This window comes from Peromyscus leucopus, chromosome 9 (genome assembly GCF_004664715.2).
Source record: "Peromyscus leucopus breed LL Stock chromosome 9, UCI_PerLeu_2.1, whole genome shotgun sequence".
NCBI classification, from domain to species: Eukaryota; Metazoa; Chordata; class Mammalia; order Rodentia; family Cricetidae; genus Peromyscus; species Peromyscus leucopus.
Window position 1 is genome coordinate 55,343,443 of NC_051070.1, and position 17,415 is coordinate 55,360,857.

A 17,415-nucleotide genomic window follows, 5' to 3' on the forward strand; every position below is an offset into this window, starting at 1 on the left:
CATGAAGGTTTACCAGTGACTTTGGGCCTCCTTCTTAGTTTTTAGTTTTCTCAGTGCTTAAGTCACTTAGGACAGTATTCTAGAGAAACTAGATTACTTTAATAATACCATTTAGAGCAAAGTGGATGTTGTTTTGAATTTGCATACAAAACACGCATACACTTAAAAATAAATACCAAAAAATATTAAAAAATAAGAGAACCTAGTTTTTTCTTGGGCCTTCTCAGCATGGTGTTTTAAGCCAAAACAGTTAAGAAAATAAAGGTACTCTGCAAAACCATTTTCAACGGTCCCATTATTTTTAATGACTTTGTATGTTATGGGAGGAGTAAAACCTTTAATTGTTTATTTTCATTAGGAATACAACCTCTGTGACGATGGGGCTCATCTAATCCCAGATCCTTCAAACTATTGCAAAGAACAAAGAGCAGGTATGTTATCCACAATTATTTTTAGACCTAAGGGTATCATTTTCTTTTTAGAACTAGAGGCAGTATATTAGATTTCTGACAACCTGTTCATGCTTTACTGCTTCTGAAATTACTTGGGATTGGGGAGCAGTGGGGAGGGAAAGGTGTCTTTGTAGAACCTCACTGATCTTGGGCTGAGGGTGTGGCTCAGTGGAAGATCATCTGCCTGACATGATTGAAGTCCTAGACTCAATCCCTAGTATCACACAAACACAAAAAGAAGTTATCGCTTTTGCCTATCAATTTCCACTTAATGGTACAACTAAAGTACTTTAGATATTCCAATTTTATTAACACTTTAAATAATTATAGCTTATTTTAAATTTCTTAAATCGGTACCATTAGTTGAAGTATGGTTTTCTTCCATTTGCATTTTCTCTACAGATTATCTTATTATACAAACAGCAGCTGAATATACCATATTCAAACATTCTAGTATATGCATTTTAGCTAAGAAAAGAAGCTTAATTTTTTAAATGTATTCTCATTTATTGTCTGTAGGTAGTGAAAACTGTAAATCACCAGGCTTTCTAAATCTGAGGAAGAGGAAGAGAGTTACCTTTGGAGAGGACTTAAGTCCTGAAGTGTTTGATGAATCTTTACCAGCCAATACTCCGTTGTGTAAAGGAGGCACACCTGTCCGTCAGAGGAATCTAAATGCTGCCAGTCCCCTGCAGTCACCGGTTCATGAACAGTTAGTTCAGCCAAATTTTGATGACAAGGAGGAAAATCTTGTAAGTGGGTAAAAGCATAGAAAAAAAGCTTGTTTCTATCAGGCCTCATATTTTTATATAAAAATTATGATTTGAAATTATGAGGTAGACCAAATGACACGTCACATTTCAGTCTCTCTTATTTTTTGTTTTCTTTCTTTCTTTTTTATTGTTGTTGTTGTTTTGTTGTTGTTGTTTTTCCGAAACAGGGTTTCTCTGTGTAGTCCTGGCTGTCCTGGAACTGGCTCTGTAGACCAGGCTGGCATTAGACTCACAGACATCTTCTGCCTGCCTCTGCCTCCAGAGTGCTGGGATTATAATGTATTTTAAAACAGTGGTAAACACATTTTAGTAAACTTTCAATCAGATTAATTAAAAAAAAAAAGTAAAGACAAATGGCCATTGTCAGGAAAGAGAGAGGTGACATTCCTGTATCCTAACATATTTTCAAGGACAGAGAGGATTAGCAACAACTTCATCCTGTTCTGTAACAGCTTCCATAACCAGATACAGTCTTTGAAACACATTAGACATCAACCGTCTGTCAAGAAATACATTGTTTCTGTAGCCCCATTGTGACTAAAACTTTCCCAGAGTAATAATTTTAAGGAAGTCTCCCGCATATTTAAGCAAACTACAATATTAATTATATGCACACTTTTCCAAATAAAGCTATGTGATCATCTCAGTCCATGCAGAAAAGGCATTTTGTGAAATTCAGCATTTCTGATTAAATATCAAAAAAGTGTGGGCAAACTGGTAAGAAGGGGGAATTCAAATTATTCTAAATCTATGAATGAACAATAGTTGCTATCTTACTGGCAATTGTGTGACAAGGGTTTGAAATCTTTATTTTGCCATCTTACCATGAATTTCATTGAAAAATATTGTAATACTAGATGATGTTTCTCAATGATTTCCTTCAGTTTGCTTTGTAGAAGTTAGACAGTGGGATTTTAAAAAATGGAAAAGTAGTTTGTGAGTGATTAATATAACACCTTATTTGGGGTGATTGCAGTTAGTTAATATGTTTGCATTATGAAGATAACCAGTCAGTGTTTACAGGTTATCTTTGTTTTGCTTAGACCTTTTCATTTTCTATTGATTTTTCTTTTCATTTTGTGCTTATAATTCCTACTACCAAAATAAGGCATTATTCTCTCCTTTGGGATCCATCATGTACATACTCACTGAACTTAGGGTATCTAATCTGTACTTGTTTCCTCTGCTTAGGAAAACATAGAACCACCCCAGGTATCATTTGCATCACCTGAGACTCTCCCAGGTATTTATGTGTCTTTATCTTTTGTTTCAGGGGTTTGTGTGGGTGTGAGTTTGGTATGTTCGTGTGTGTGTGTGTGTGTGTGTGTGTGTGTGTGTGTGTGTGTGTGTGAAGAAAACATTCTCTATCCTGTTTTCTCCCTTCCTGAATCATTTGATGACTTCCCGTGGATACAGCTTGGGTATGTGAGCATAGAGTCCAAAGCCGTAAATTACTGACTTGCAGGTTAAATGGCTATAGTCTGTTATGTTCTAAGCTCTGAACATATTACACTCCTTCCTTGATGCCATTAAAAAACATGAGACACGTTTAAGGTTGGCAGTTAAGTGTTCCCTTAATGTGTGTGTTCTCATTGCACTCATTCTGTTACAGTCAGTAATGGAAAGTCTACGGATTTTTCTGGATCCCTTTCATTGCTCTTGTTAATTATTTGTGTCTAGATATGATATTAAAAGCAACAATGATTCAAAAGACACTATGCAGTTCTTTAACCCTCCCTTGTGTTAGTTTTATGCTAAGAGCCTAATTTTGCTTGTTTTTTGATATAGGCACAGACACTTGCGGTTCTTTAAAGAACCATGAGGAAAGAAACTACAGTGTTGGTAGGCCAACACGGACTTCTCACAGAAGAAAGGTAAATACTTATATTAAATCTTCATGATAATGAAGAAAATCTTGATTTGATCAGGCTGTTAGGAATTAATACTTGCGCCAGGCAGTGGTGGTACTACACACCTTTACTCAGGAGGCAGCAGTGGCAGATAGATCTCTGTGAGTTCAAGGCCAGCCTGGTTTCCAAACTGAGCTCCAGAGCTACACAGAGAAACCCTGTCTCAAAAAAACAAACACTAAAAGAATTAATACTTTGTCTCACTCAGTGTGTAACCCAGACTAATGTCTTGCTGGTTTGATTTTAATTCTATTAGAAGAAAATCCATTAGAACAAGAGCTTCCCTTCAGAATTGTGTTACTACGGAAGGCAGTCTACTTGTTAGCTTAGTTTAGATCAGTATGACAATGGATTTTATTGAAAATGTGGAGAAGATCCATATATAATTAAGAGCCAGAAAGTAACATGAATATATGCCTTCTTAAACTATGCATTAGTTTTTCTTCTATGGTAACATTCAACTGACAGCAATAAGCATCACTTCCATTGGCTACTTGTCTTTTGTTTTGGTCATAAGTTACATGTACTTGGATTTTCTCTGTAGCCTTATAAACATAAGCATACCTATACTATTATTGGACGTTCACCTGTCTGATTGGATGAAAATCCTATATTGTAGCCTAATTTACAGTTCATGACTTGTTATAAGCTAATAACAGTTAAATACTAAGTTGATATTTCTTTGTAAGTATTTGACAAATAAGCCACTAGTTCTTTCTTAAATCGTTTTTTTCTTCCTAGTATAATAATCCTTCTGATTCCATGCTTGATAAGTTAGAGAATGGTAGTTAGTTCCTTCTTTTAATTTGGTTAATGTACTTCTAATGGAACTTGTACATTAAGAAGCAATGGGATGTAAGATGGTAAAAGTAGATAGGTGTGGCTCAGTGATAGATGTGAATCCAGGGAGAATTTTAATCCTGAGCACTGAAGGTGGGGAGCACTGAAGATGGGGAGCACTGAAGGTGGGGAGCAGCCGGATGGAAGAAAAGCTAGAGTGAAACCTGCCATGCAGTGGAAGGTGACTCCATGTCCTTACTATGATTTCCGTCATAGCAGTTGATGAGTTCTGCAGAAGAGGATGTTTGCAACTCATCTACTACAGGAGCTGAACCCTGTAAAGAGAAGAACATGAACAAGAAGAAATCTCAAGAAAGAAAATGTACGAGCAAAGCACTGCCTGGAAAGAAACCGGTAAGGATGGTTTTCACAATTTCGTTTATATGGTGTGGTACATTTCTTCATTGTACGGTAACCGAAGCATAGAAACAGTGGCATGTGGATTTCTTCATTGTCTGATAAAGGAGGCACTGAAGTAGCTCTGCTAATTCCCTGAGAGCAGTTCTATATCAGCGTCATTTGTCTGAGCATCCAGCCCAGGAAGCAGTAGACACACGGAATTACTTCTCTTAAGTATTCTACATTTCCCCCCCTGTTTCACTATGTAGCCCAGGTTCAACCTCCCCATGCTGAGAATATGTTTCATGCCCAGCTCTTAAAATTCTTCATGGATATGCACATCTTCTTTGTTAATGCTTATGGTCCTTAGAAGAAAGTTGCATGGGTATCTTCACTAGTTACTTTCTTGTTTAGTCTCTTTGAGAGCCGTGGTCCAGAACACAGGTTGACTCCAGCTTCAGGTCTGCTCTTTCAGGATTGGCTTCTGGGCTTGGTTAACTGAGAAATAGTCAGTGCTAAGTTTGTTTTCATTCTACTTGCTTTTAACAGATCTCCCGGGTCGGCTCAGGCCACTCTTGAGCCAATTTTTTAAGCACATACTCATCAAATTTTGCTGTTATTTGTGAGAGTGACAAAATGTCACAAATACACGGCTGCAGGACCAATCTTCTGTGACGGGGTTCACATGCCTCCTTCACCCTCTGCTGCTCCAGAGTGTGAAGCTGCACTGTGCCAGCATCATGTTAGCAGCCCTGACACTTAGGGTTCCCTCAACCCCTGCATCTCTGAACTCTCCTTGTAACTAGTCGTGGGTGCTTCACTTTGCCTGTGCGTGCCTGGTTATCTCCAAGAGATGAATGAGCCAACCACTAATGGACTTCTAGCCAGAGTCACTTCTGTATCTAAAGAAAAGATTGGAAGCCATCTGTAAAGTGCCTCGCTGTCTGCGTTCTTAGCTGACCCAGTGTCTTTACCCCGTTCCCTTACCCTTGGCATTCTATTGATCCTGACTGTCCTTCTCTGAGGCCACCTAAGCCATAGTGATTCCCTCTGCTGCCTGCTGCTTGTTAGTACTTCACACCGTCCCCTGTCTAGAAATACTCGCTTAGCTTCCTCTCTGACCTCAGTCTGTGTCCATCCACTTTACTCACTCCCTTAATTACGTATCCATTCTGCCAATAATGATATCCTGGCCCTCTGGCTACTCCTAAGCTTTCAGATATCCATAATTTTATGTTTCCTAATTTGTCCTGAACGCCTGGAACTGCTGCATCCATTCTGTGTCCTTTTCATCTGCCTTGTCTGCTTGCCATAGTTTCAGCTCCAGGTTACTTCCTCCTGCCATGTAATACCACTGCTGAGACACAGGTGTGGGCTTGTTCCATCTAGAGTCATGGCTTCAGATGTTACCTGAAATCCATTCTCAGAGTTCACTTTACCTGAATCATTTTTCCAATAAATATGGTCATTTAGTTACTAAGATCAGTACAAACTGTATAGTGTTATTCTCAATAAACATCTCAGCAGCATTTGACCTAATAGAACACTTACTTGCAATACCTATTAAAAGTTGATTTTTCGCCAGGAGTGGTGGCACACACCTTTAATCTCAGCACCAGAAGGCAGAGGCAGGCGAACCTCTGTGAGTTTGAGGCCAGCCTGGTCTACAGTGCAAGTTTAGGACAGCCAGGGCTATACAGAAAAACCCTGTCACACAAACAAACAAACAAAAAAGTTGATTTTTTTTCTTCCACATATTATTATCATATACATTCCCTAGAATTCTACTTTGTACAAGGGCAGTAAATCATTTGCTTTGTGGTGACTTCATATGCAGCAGCTTATTAATGATCAAGTTTTTAAATCAATTCTTGATTCGTAAGTCTATGTCCAGCTGCCTATTGGACACACCTTCTAAAGCCACCTATTCCAAGCCCTTAAAAGTCAACCTTTCCAAAATTAGTGTCACCTCTCAAGAAACCCACACAAAATATCCCATGATCTTCCTCTTATTCCATGAAACAAGCAACTATGTCTTGTTAATTGGCACAGATAAACCTGAGTCACCAAATTCAGAAGAAACAGATTTCCTGCTTTATTTTCCCTTTTAGGCTTAGGGGGAAATGCTAAAAAATTACCTTGCTTTAAAAGTGTGTTTGTGGGCCAGGTGGTAGTGGTGCACACCTTTAATCCCAGAACTCAGGAGGCAGAGCCAGGTGAATCTCTGTGAGTTCCAAGACAGGTACCAAAACTACACAGAGAAACCCTGTCTCAAAAAACCAAGGGGAGGAAAAAAAAAAGTATGTTTTGCGTTCAGTCAATGGTATGCATACCACTTGTTGCAAAGAAATAGATTTTTATTTTAATCTATTGCTTTAAGAAACACAGTTACAAATAATGCATATATATTTCCTAGCAAATCAGTGGCCAGACAATCCAGCCAAACTAAAGATTAGATTGCTCTAATCCCTTCCAGGACCCTGCTGGATTAATGTGATTTAAGCAATAGAGGTAGAATAGCAACGAGAAAGGGTGTTAAGCAACAGATGACAGCCTTCAATGAATTTCTAGAAGACAAGGCAGATGGGAACATGTTGACGGATAGAAGAGGTGGAAAGATTTACAGTTCAGAATGTGCTAGGGAAGAAACTAGAGGGATCTGGGAACCAGCCTGCTTGTGGGAATCCCAAGAGACTCTGGCCTAGAATTGGCAGGTACAATGGACGGGAAGCGTGAGAAGAGGTACTGAGAAAAAGATTAATTGAAGCCTTATATATGGAACCGTCTGCACCAGTTGGCATGCTATCCCTCTTTCCCGCCCTGATGTTCAGAACAGATGTTATCATCTAGGTTAAAGCCCCATTCTGGCATCTGTAAATTCCCACAGTCTTAACAGCCAACTCTTGCCCTAACACCAAACCTAACAACTGAAACACTCTAGTGCTGCACTGCCTTGCCCTGACCCACCCCACCTGACCCTCCAGGACGTTCCCGAGGAAATTTTCCATACAGCAGGCAGACTGAGCTAGAGCACACAGAAAACTCCTGTCAATCTATTCTGTTCTTAATTAAGAATTAGATCAGTGAGTGGAACCAATATTGTTAAAGAAACAGTTAAAACACTAATAAGTTACAAACAAAACAAAAACCTGACCTCAGGGAAGTCAACTATGGACTAGAAATACACACATGTATTTCGTTAGATTTAAGATATTAAGAAGGGGATTCTATAAAAGAGGAACAGAAAAATAATTGGAAATTTAGGAGGTTGCAGGTGTCTTTCTGAGTCTTCATCTGACTTCTCATGGCTCTGTCAGCTGGGTGCCGGCCCTGCAAGTGATTCATGCCCTTGAACCCATAAGAAGTAGAAGTGACCACGATGCTCACTGGATGTCACCTATACCAGGGCAGAGGTAGATCTGCTAACCAAGTGCTGACGTTCCTCTAGATTTAGAACACCCTCTCCAGCATTACATGGGATGATTTCAACTCAGGGAAATGCTGTGTCTTCGTCCTGATGCACCTGGTTGCTCCCAGCAGGCAGGTTCCCAAATGCAGGGAAAGATACTGTTTCTTCATGGTCAAGAGGAAGGGCAGTGTCTTAGCCAATGTTGTATTGCTGTGAAAAGACATGACCAGTGCAAGTCTTACAAAGGAAAGCACTTGATTGGGGCTTTTTACACTTTCAGAGGTTTAGTCCATTATGATGGCAGGGAGCTTGGCTGTAGACAGACATGGAGCTACAGAGGAGCTGAGAGCTCTACATCTGGATCAGCAGGCAGCAGGGAGAGCAAGACATTGAATCTGGCTTGAACTTTTGAAACCTCAAAGCCCACCCCCAGTGACATTCTTCCTTCAACAAGGCCACATGACCTAATCCTTTCAAATAGTGCCACTTCCTATGAGCCTATGGGGGCCATTATCATGCAAACCACCACAGCCAGTGACATCAGCAGAGACTATTTCTCATTTTATGGCCTCTTAGGCCTCTTAAGGACTTGGGTCTATGCTACTGCATCTGGCCGTTTCCTGAGCACTGCAGGCCACTGAGGCAGAAGAAGTAGGTTGTATTTAGAATTGATTGGGATCTGAGTTGAGCCCCTGTAAGGGTATGTGTGTTGGCCAGCTGGAGGAGTTCAAATTGAGGAGATAATTAGGGAAAATTGCTGAGTTGTGGGCATTTAAATGTGAGATTAAGAAACATGCTACTGTAAGAAATAAGGAAGGACCCCAAGGACTTTTCTTGAGGGCTCTTTAAAAAACGGATAAAAGAGTGCAGCCAGCATGGGAATGCACTTGGGATACTAGACATCTTACCCCATCTTATGGACAGATCTCTCTTACCTTTTTGTAGCTGGATCCACTCATATTCGTAGCCCCTGGCAACCCTACTCTTTCTATAATTTTATCTTTTGAGATTGTATAAATATGAGACATACATTGTGCTGTTGGAAACCAGCTTTTAAGTAGGCATAATTCTCAATGTTTTTCTAGGTTGTATGTATCAACACTTCCCTGTTATTTCATTTTATTTATAATTATTTTAAAAAGAAAACAATTTGCAATCGATACAGGGCAAGATTCTTTCCGATGAAATGAATATAATTCATGATATGCTTTAAAATCTAAGGGGAGGGATTATAAATGAAACCTAATTTCTATGATCATAATTGCTAAAGTTACTTGGTAGGTACATGGGACTCAGTATAAGATCTCTCTATTCTGGGATATTTAAAGTTAGAAGTGTAGCAGTGTATTTTGAGTGGAAGCTGACCACAAAACTAAAATACAGCAGCAGAGCCGTGTCCGCAGCGGAGCAGAGCTTTGTCATTGTCTCTTTGTTGTACGCTTTTATTGACGGACATGTGCCAGCACTGTCTTGTCTTCAGTTTTCTTGAGACAAAATGTCATCATGTTGCCTGGGCTGGCACCGGACTCCTGGGCTCCAGCAGCCCTCCTGCCTCAGCTTTTTTGCGGAACTACACGCACTGACAACACACCCGCCCTTTTGTTTGTTTGTTTGTTTGTTTAAATGTGTATAGGTTCGTGTATATATGAGTACCACCTGTGTGTCTGGTGCCCTTGAAGGCCAGAAGAGGGAGTGCTATAACCTCAAACTGGAGTTACAGTAGGTTGTGAACTGCCTCATGAATGCTGGCAATCAAATCTGGGTCTTCTGCAAGAACAACCAGTGCCCTTAATGACTGAGCCATCTCTCCAGCCCCCTCCCTGACTATTTTTAGATAATTTTAAAACCATTTTTCTTAAAGTATGCCTTCATTGTATGACTGAGACAAATGATAAATGTTTACTTTTGCCCTCTGCCTTGTGTAACAAGTACCTGATTTGGAAGGGAGTGGAGCAGAAGTAGGAGCAAGTCCCTTCCGTTGTCTCCATGCACTCTAGGCCCTGACTCAGCCCTAGCGTTTCCAGATCAGATGGCTCCCCCTGGGGTTTCTTATGTCTTCAGTCACTATGCTATAAGGAAGGCTTGTTGTTGTTGTTTAATATTCAAGTAAATTCCAGGTTTGGACCAGTTTTTAGTCTTTGCTGGTCAGATCTCCTCATGGCAAAGATCAGTGCTTAGATGCCGTGTTACAACAGACCTCTTATTTTGCTGGTATTTTGGCTCATAACCTTAAACAGACCGCTAGTCCTTATTCACATGTCTTAGAGTTTCTATTACTGTGATGAAACACCATGACTAAAGAGCAAATTAGGGAGGAAAGAGTTTATTTCACTTACACGTCTATATCACTGTTCATCATCTAAGGAAGTCAGGACAGAAACCTGGAGGCAGGTGCTGATGCAGAGGCCATGAAAGGGTACTACTTACTGGCTTGCTCATCCGTGGCTCAGCCTGTTTTCTTATAAAACCCAGGACCAGCTTTGGCCTTCCCCCATCAGTCACTAATTAAGAAAATGCCCTACAGGCTTCCCTCTATAGAGGCATTGTTTTAACTGAGGTTCCCTCCTCTCAGATGTCTAGCTTGTGTCAAGTTGGTATAAAACTATCCAGCACATTCACATTTAGTAGATTTTACATAAGCTCAACACAATTCATTTTATTTGACATTCATCTTTTTAAAGTATATAGGGTCATAGGTATGCTAATTAGCTTGATGGAGCCATTCCAGAGCATATACATTATCAAAACACTGTTAACCATAGATAACTTTTATTTAACAATTGAAAGTTTCCTTATGGTATTTTTTTTCTCTCTCAAAGTAACAGGGAGGAATTTGGAAGATTCCTAATAGCTAACTGCTGGCTATTCTAATATGAGTATTGGTCAAACCCTATGTTAACCAATTCACATTTGAGCTCCTTTCATTATTTATTCTTAGAGAATTTCATACAGTATATTTTATCATATTCTTTTCTGCCCCCTCCAACTCCTTCCAGAACCTTCTCTCTCCCTACCCGTGCAATGTTTTTTCTCTCTCTTAAAAAAAAAAGAAAGGAGAAAAGAAAAAGCCACTAAAAAACATGAAGTCTGATTTGTGTTGTTCATCTGCTTCTGAGCATGGGCATACTTGGGGTTGACATACCCAATACCCACTGTCCTTGAAGAAGACTGACTTTTCCTTCCCCACCATCGGTCATTTACAGATAGCTCCCTGGCTAGGGGTGGGGTTTGCCCACTTCCCCCCCTTTATGCTGGGATTTTTGCTGGCTTGAGCTTGTGCAGGTTTTGGGCATACTGTGTTGATAACTCAACCATAGCCTATGTGAGATATCCTACTGTGACTCCCATTCTGCAGAAGAGGACTGTGGGGTATTCAGTTGACATCACTTGGCAGTTAAATGATAGAATTTGAACCCAGAGGCCAAATGTTTCTCTTCTGCAGCACATCTGTGAACCCCACCTTAAAATATTTCTTTTCTCTTGGCTTCTCCATCCACTGACCAAGCCAGTATTTCCTCATCTAGTCCATGAAATGTCAACAGATGTTCCATAAAAAAGAAAGGTTAATGGAAAAATATTTAACCCAGCACTTTCCTTATGTGCATAGAGATTATTTATGCTGAGAACTTCTCACCAAACTATATGTTAAATGTATATTGCATATCGCCAAGGGGAACATTCATCTTGTAGCATTCTAAAATTATTTTTGCATGGAATGTTGTATTTGGTTTTGTTTTTACAAGTTATCTATAGATATCTTGAGGAACGCACAGTTCTGTGCCATTTCTGTTCTTGAATCTCATCCATTCCGTTACACCATTAGTTTCATCTAAATCTTGTAAGCTGTGTGTTGAGTGTAAGCTCACAGGTGTTTGTCTGCCTTAGCCTGCAGGAAACACTGCTTTTTCTGGAGTCACTGTGTTATACAAGGCTGTGTTAGCTGCTGTTTCTGCATGGATGCCGGGGCTGCATATGCCAGCTTCGACTTATGGACTGTGTTGAGTACCTGCAAATACTGTTCCCTTTACTGCACGGCCAGGAAAGTTGCCCTAAGAGTAGAGTGGAACACTGCTTTCTGTGCACTTTGTCTTGAAAGCCTGTCAGCAGGGTCCTCTCCTCTGTGGGCCTCAAGTCTGACATGGTGTCTACATGTGGTGACTGCTCTTAAACCTCGAGTCCTTAAAGACCACATCCTGTTTACTTTAGTTCTCGTAGCCCACATGTTATCAACTGGCTTTACCTCCACATAAATGTTTGGATGGAGTCACTTTCTGGAAGTATGGTCAAAAACATGTTTTATGTTGAAAGTCTGAGAGTATCTTTCATTTCTTTTGTCGGTAAAAGTCTTTCTTGTATTTCAGTATAATGTAACAATTTCCTTAAAGTTTTTTTTCCATATGGAACATTTTTTAAACAAAACTATTTCTAGGTGCTGGTAGGGCACTCAGAATTAAATATAATCCTGCATTCCTTAAGTTATGAAAGCATTTTTTTCAAGTTTGTGGATATTCACCTTTTTATAAGTCATCTGTCTTATTGTGGCTTCTCTTTTACAGTACCATAGCTCAAACCTAGAGCCTTTCGCATGCTAGGCAAGTACTCTTCCTCTGAGCTATGCCTCCAGCCTGTGTGACCTCTTTATTTTAATACCATTAATTCATTCATTGTTTGCATAAATTCATCTAGATTTATGTTACCTTTCATTGTTATCTAAGCACCTATTATCTCTTCAACCAGGCTTATGAACAGAAAGCAGCCTCCTATAGCACTTCAGTAGATAGATAATTCCTGCTAGATTAACCTTTTATTTTATTTTATTATGTATGTGTTTTGCCTGTGTGTACCTGGTGCCATTGGATGCCCTAGGACTAGAGGTACAGACAGTTGTGAATCACCTTGTTGGGTGCTGGGAATTGAACTCAGGGACTCAGAAGAGCAGCCAGGACTCTTCATTAATTAATCTTGGGTTATCTTGCCTACTTACAAATAATCTCATTAATTAGCTCTGTCCAACTCTATGCCATCTAATCTGCCATTTTACTTGGGCAAATAGTGGAAATCAAGAAAGTCTGTACATTATCAATTGAATTTGGATTCATATTTTATCTGACTTTATGTAAGTTACCTTTCTCTTGCTGTCATTTGAACTCAATTTTTTAAATAGAATAACTGGTTTTAAAGTTTTTCTTTAAAAACAAAAAACTCCCACAACTTAAAAAAAAAAGTACTGTATAAATGCTAATTAGAAATATCTTAGATATGAAAGGGCAAGAATTGAGCATGGGCCTACATCATTCTCAGTTACAGTATCTGAATACATATCTTTTCAGGTTTTAAAAAGTTACAGAAAAAAGAAAAGAAAGGGGAAGAAGAGTGTTGAGAAATGCTTATATGGGGAAAGAGACATCGCATCCAAGAAGCCTCTCCTGAGCCCTATCCCTGAGCTGCCTGAGGTCTCTGAAACGACGCCTTTGGCTCACTGCATGCAGAGGACGTGTTCAGGTGCTTCTCTCTTGGCACATTACTACTGTGCTCTTTCTCTTCCCTTTCCCATTCACTTTTATAAGACTGAATCTGTTATCAGTAAAGAAGTTGTAGTCTGTAATCTGTGAGGTGCCTCGGCTCTACCAGAATTTGATGAAATTCTTGTCATTTTTATCAGAAAAATTCAAACGCAAAATTTGCATGTAATTTTGGGGGAGATTATTTCTGTTCATCTACTTTTTGCTGCATTTTGTTATGATGAATTATGTTTGGTTATGTGGCTTATCACAGAAAGTGGATAAGATGATCGCTTATTAATATATACATCTTAGGAGTTAATAACAATGCCAGATGGAATAATAATGCCAGACAGTAGTGGCGCACGCCTTTAATCCCGGCACTTGGGAAACAGAGGCAGGCGGATCTCTGTGAGTTGGAGGCCAGCCTGGTTTCAGAGAGTTCCAGGACAGTCAGGGCTACACAGAGAAACCCTGTCTCAAAAAACTGAAGAAACAAAAAAGAATTAATAACAAAAATAGGAAAATAGAAAAACTTGCCTCATAACATTTTCTTACAATTATAATCTAGAAATGTTTACAAATTGAGCTTGATTACCTTGAAACTTACTTTTACAAGCAAAGACCAATTTGATTTATATCATAAGATTTATTCATTTTATATGTAGGAGTGTTTTGCTAGCATGTACATATGAGTACCATATGCATTCCTAGTGCCTACTGTGGCTAGAAGGTATCAGATCCCCAGAACTGGAGTTACAGATGGTTGTGAGTTGCCATGGGGTATTGGAAACCAAACCCACATCCTTTGCAAGAGTAGCCAATGTTCTTAACCACTGAGCCATCTTTCCAGCCCCTATAATGTCTAAGTTTAAACCAAGTTTTCATGTTTAAACGGTTATGATAAAAAGTGCCTCCATTTAGCATGTTGATTTTGTACGTAGCCATTTTAAAGAAGCTACCTTTGTCCAGTGTCATAATCTTAGCCTGCATTCTTAAAGAATTCAAAATGAATGATACGTGTGTCACTGTAGACTCTGGCTTCTGCAGGCATCTCAACTTGAGGACAAAGCAGGAGTTTAACAAGGACTCAGCTTTTTAACAAGCACTCCTAGCTTTTGCTCCTGCCCTCTCATGAAGAGTGCAGTGGGATGGGCCGTCTGCCATTCTACCTTCTTTTAATCTGGCCTTGATTTTGCTTCTCTACTAAAATATTACTACCTTCATTGCAGGAAAATACCTTGATGATCTTAAGTGTTTCTAACCTAGAGTTGCTGTTGTCGCCTGAAAAGAGGGTTTAAGACAACTTAGTTTCTTTCCATCTCTCTTTAACTTTCTCTGTTCAGCACCTCTTTTTTTTCCAGTGTGCTATAAAAATATATCAATCCTAATTTTAAAGTTATAAAAGAGCCTAGCTAATACAGTCATTGTATGAATAACTTGTATGAATCTCTAACTTTACATACTGTTTTACCTACTCTAATCAGGAATGTATTTTTTTTCAGATTGAAACATTGATTTATATTTTAACTTTAGGTTCAGCTATATTTTATATGCATCTTCCAGCTTTTATTTAAACATGTTTTATATTCACTTGAATGACCAACTAAAAACATTATCTTAGATAATAGTAGAGATAGAATCTAATAAGTACATTGATTTAGAATCATAAGAACTGAATTCTTGTAGGAGAGTTGTTCTCAACCTGTGGGCCGCAACCTCCTTGGGGGCCAAATGACCCTTTCACAGAGGTCACTGACCCCTAAGACCATCCTGGAGCACATATATTTACATTACAATTCATAACAGTAGCAAAATTACAGTTATAAAGTAGCAGCGAAAATAATTTCCTGGTTGGGGGTCACCACAGCATGTGGAACTATATCAAAGAGTCTCAGTATTAGGAAGGTTGAGAGCCACTGTTCCAGGTCCCTTCTCAATCTCAGACCTTACTAGTAGCTTCTCACCTAGGAAGTACTACAAACATATACAGAGCTGCATGGGATATTCTTCCCAGGAGGACGGAGCTTCGTCAGAAAAGAGGGGTCTGGGCTGGACTTGGAGATTGGGGCCGTTGGCTCTGTCTACTTTTTAGATATTTGATTTTTTTTATTTTATGTCTATTTATATATATTTTTAATATACTTGATGGGAATTCTTAGAAGCTATGACAGCTGTACACTTCAGCTGCTGTGTCTTTATGTACCCCAGAATTCTGATGTTTATCGCCTTGTTTCAAGAAGACATTGATAGAAGAATTTGTAGTGTGATGTTGTCTGAGTTTTCAGGTAAATGGGAACTGTTTCACACACAACTGGACCTTGGAGTATGGGAAGCACATTTCAGAAAAGGAAACTAAGACAGCAGTCTCAGCTTCATAGTCTGAAGTTGTGTGCTTTACTAACTCATGCGTTGCACACTTGTTTTCTTAACCTGTGGACTAGGGCCGTAAGAGGGACGGAGAATGACAGATGGGAACCAGAACAGTGTCATGACTGTAGGTTGGAGAAGTTCTGAAAGATAAAAAGACGGTACTCCGTCAAGCACATTGATGGAGTCAGACTGCTTATTCAATAGGCACCGCACTGTTCCTTTGTAATTGAATTTAAGTGTGTTTGTTTACATGCCGTAGATGATTCCAGCGTCAGTGGTGAACTGGAAGAAGTGATCTCTCGTGAACTTCCTGGGAAAGGAAGGAGACCCTCGCCTCGGGAGGAAGACTTGCCTGAGCTGAAGCCAGCTTGTGAGCAGTCTCTGGAGTCTGAATTGTGCAGCTGCTTGTCGCCCGTCACTGCTGCTTCGGAGGGGGCGCCAAAGGCCAAGGCCAGGGCCACAGGCAGACACGCTAACTCCAGAGCAGACAGGAAATGTCCAAGTGCAAAGGAGCCAAAAACCAAGACCAAAACTGAAAGCAGTCCTGTGACCCACGGGCATGGTGTGTCAGAACATCCAAAGACTCCATGTAAGCGTTGGTGCCAGGAATTCTCCCAGGCTGATCCAAATGCAGACAGTCCTTGTGAGATCCTTACAGCTTCAGAGACTAGGAATAGAAAGTGTGAGGAAGACAGCAAATGCCTAGCTCCAAAGGGGAGTCCGCAGTGCGACCCTTTCCCATCTGACTGCTCAGAAAGGGAGCGGGACTGTTCAGAAGGTGTCCTGGTTGATCATCTAAAAAAGTCCACAAGCCACAGTGAGAATGTGGGAAGAAAACGTGCAGGAAACAGCAGCCTCACAAGTGACAGAGAAAGGAAACAGAAAAGACACTCTGTGCATTGTTGGGAACAGAACAGGAACACTGCATCCTCCTGCAGTCGGGGAAGCCCTGCAGAAATTACTTTAGGGAATCCCCAGCTGTATGAAGATTTATCTGCCGCCTTAGAGCAAAGCCTTCAGAGAACAAGCAGTAAACCCAAAGTGAGACGCAGCACAAGGCTCCAGGGAGACGTGGAAAATACAGGGCTTGTATGGATGTTGCCTCCCACTCCTCCCAAGTCCCAGAAAAACAAAAGGAGAACTACAATTTGTGCCTTTGACAGCAGAGGATTTGAAAGTATGTCTTCCAGAGAAGAGACTATATCCTCAGGACAAAACCCAGGTGCCCCACCATCCATCCCGGGCAGTGAGAGCCAGGGTGTTGGTTCTTCCAAGCTACCTGGGAAAAGGAGGAAGAGCTTCTGTGTGTCTACACTCACAAATGCTGAGAGTACCACTGAGCCACCACGCTTCAAGAGAAGATCCTCTCTGAACAAGGGAGAAAGCTCTCTACTGCTGTGAGGGACTGGCGCAGGAGAGCCAGGCAGTGACTGACAGCTCCACCCGGTGTTGGCTCTTAGGAGGAGGGATCCCTGCTTCCTCTCTCCCTGCTGCTTCCATCCCTCTGCAAGGCCAGTGCATTGCACGTTTCTAATAAAAAGCATTTGAGTTGTGACGACTTTAAGTAGAAATGACTGAATTTCTTCACCATCCAAAAGAAAAACGTGATTATGTATCTTCTCCCTCCAAATGCTAAGTGGGTTTATTAGTCTTTTGCTAAATGTTCATTTTTAGACCTAGCAATGTGTTTCTGTGTTTTTATTTTTTTCTAAGTACACACTCACCACTGAAGGCTTAGACTGTTCTGGAAAACATCCTTTAGAATGACATTCTTTTTGGGTTAAATTGAAAACCAGCCTTGAAGTCTTGGTTGTCTGT

At 40.2% G+C, this 17,415-nt stretch overlaps 1 protein-coding gene across 8 annotated transcripts in view; it reads left to right on the forward strand.

The window, feature by feature from the left end:
• Cdca2 (cell division cycle associated 2) overlaps positions 1-17,159 on the forward strand; it is a 32,465-nt gene extending 15,306 nt beyond the window's left edge. For 7 of the 8 annotated variants that reach the window (XM_028883196.2, XM_037208432.1, XM_037208437.1 and 4 more), the window contains 7 exons: positions 359-431; positions 972-1,204; positions 2,417-2,468; positions 3,014-3,099; positions 4,192-4,329; positions 13,054-13,225; positions 15,857-17,159. In XM_028883196.2, coding sequence (XP_028739029.1) covers positions 359-431; positions 972-1,204; positions 2,417-2,468; positions 3,014-3,099; positions 4,192-4,329; positions 13,054-13,225; positions 15,857-16,998 — 1,896 coding nt within the window. In that variant the 3' untranslated portion in view covers positions 16,999-17,159. The remainder of the gene's footprint in view (positions 1-358; positions 432-971; positions 1,205-2,416; positions 2,469-3,013; positions 3,100-4,191; positions 4,330-13,053; positions 13,226-15,856) is intronic. The other variant, XM_037208438.1, reaches the window with a different exon arrangement.
• Positions 17,160-17,415: the final 256 nt, after the last annotated feature.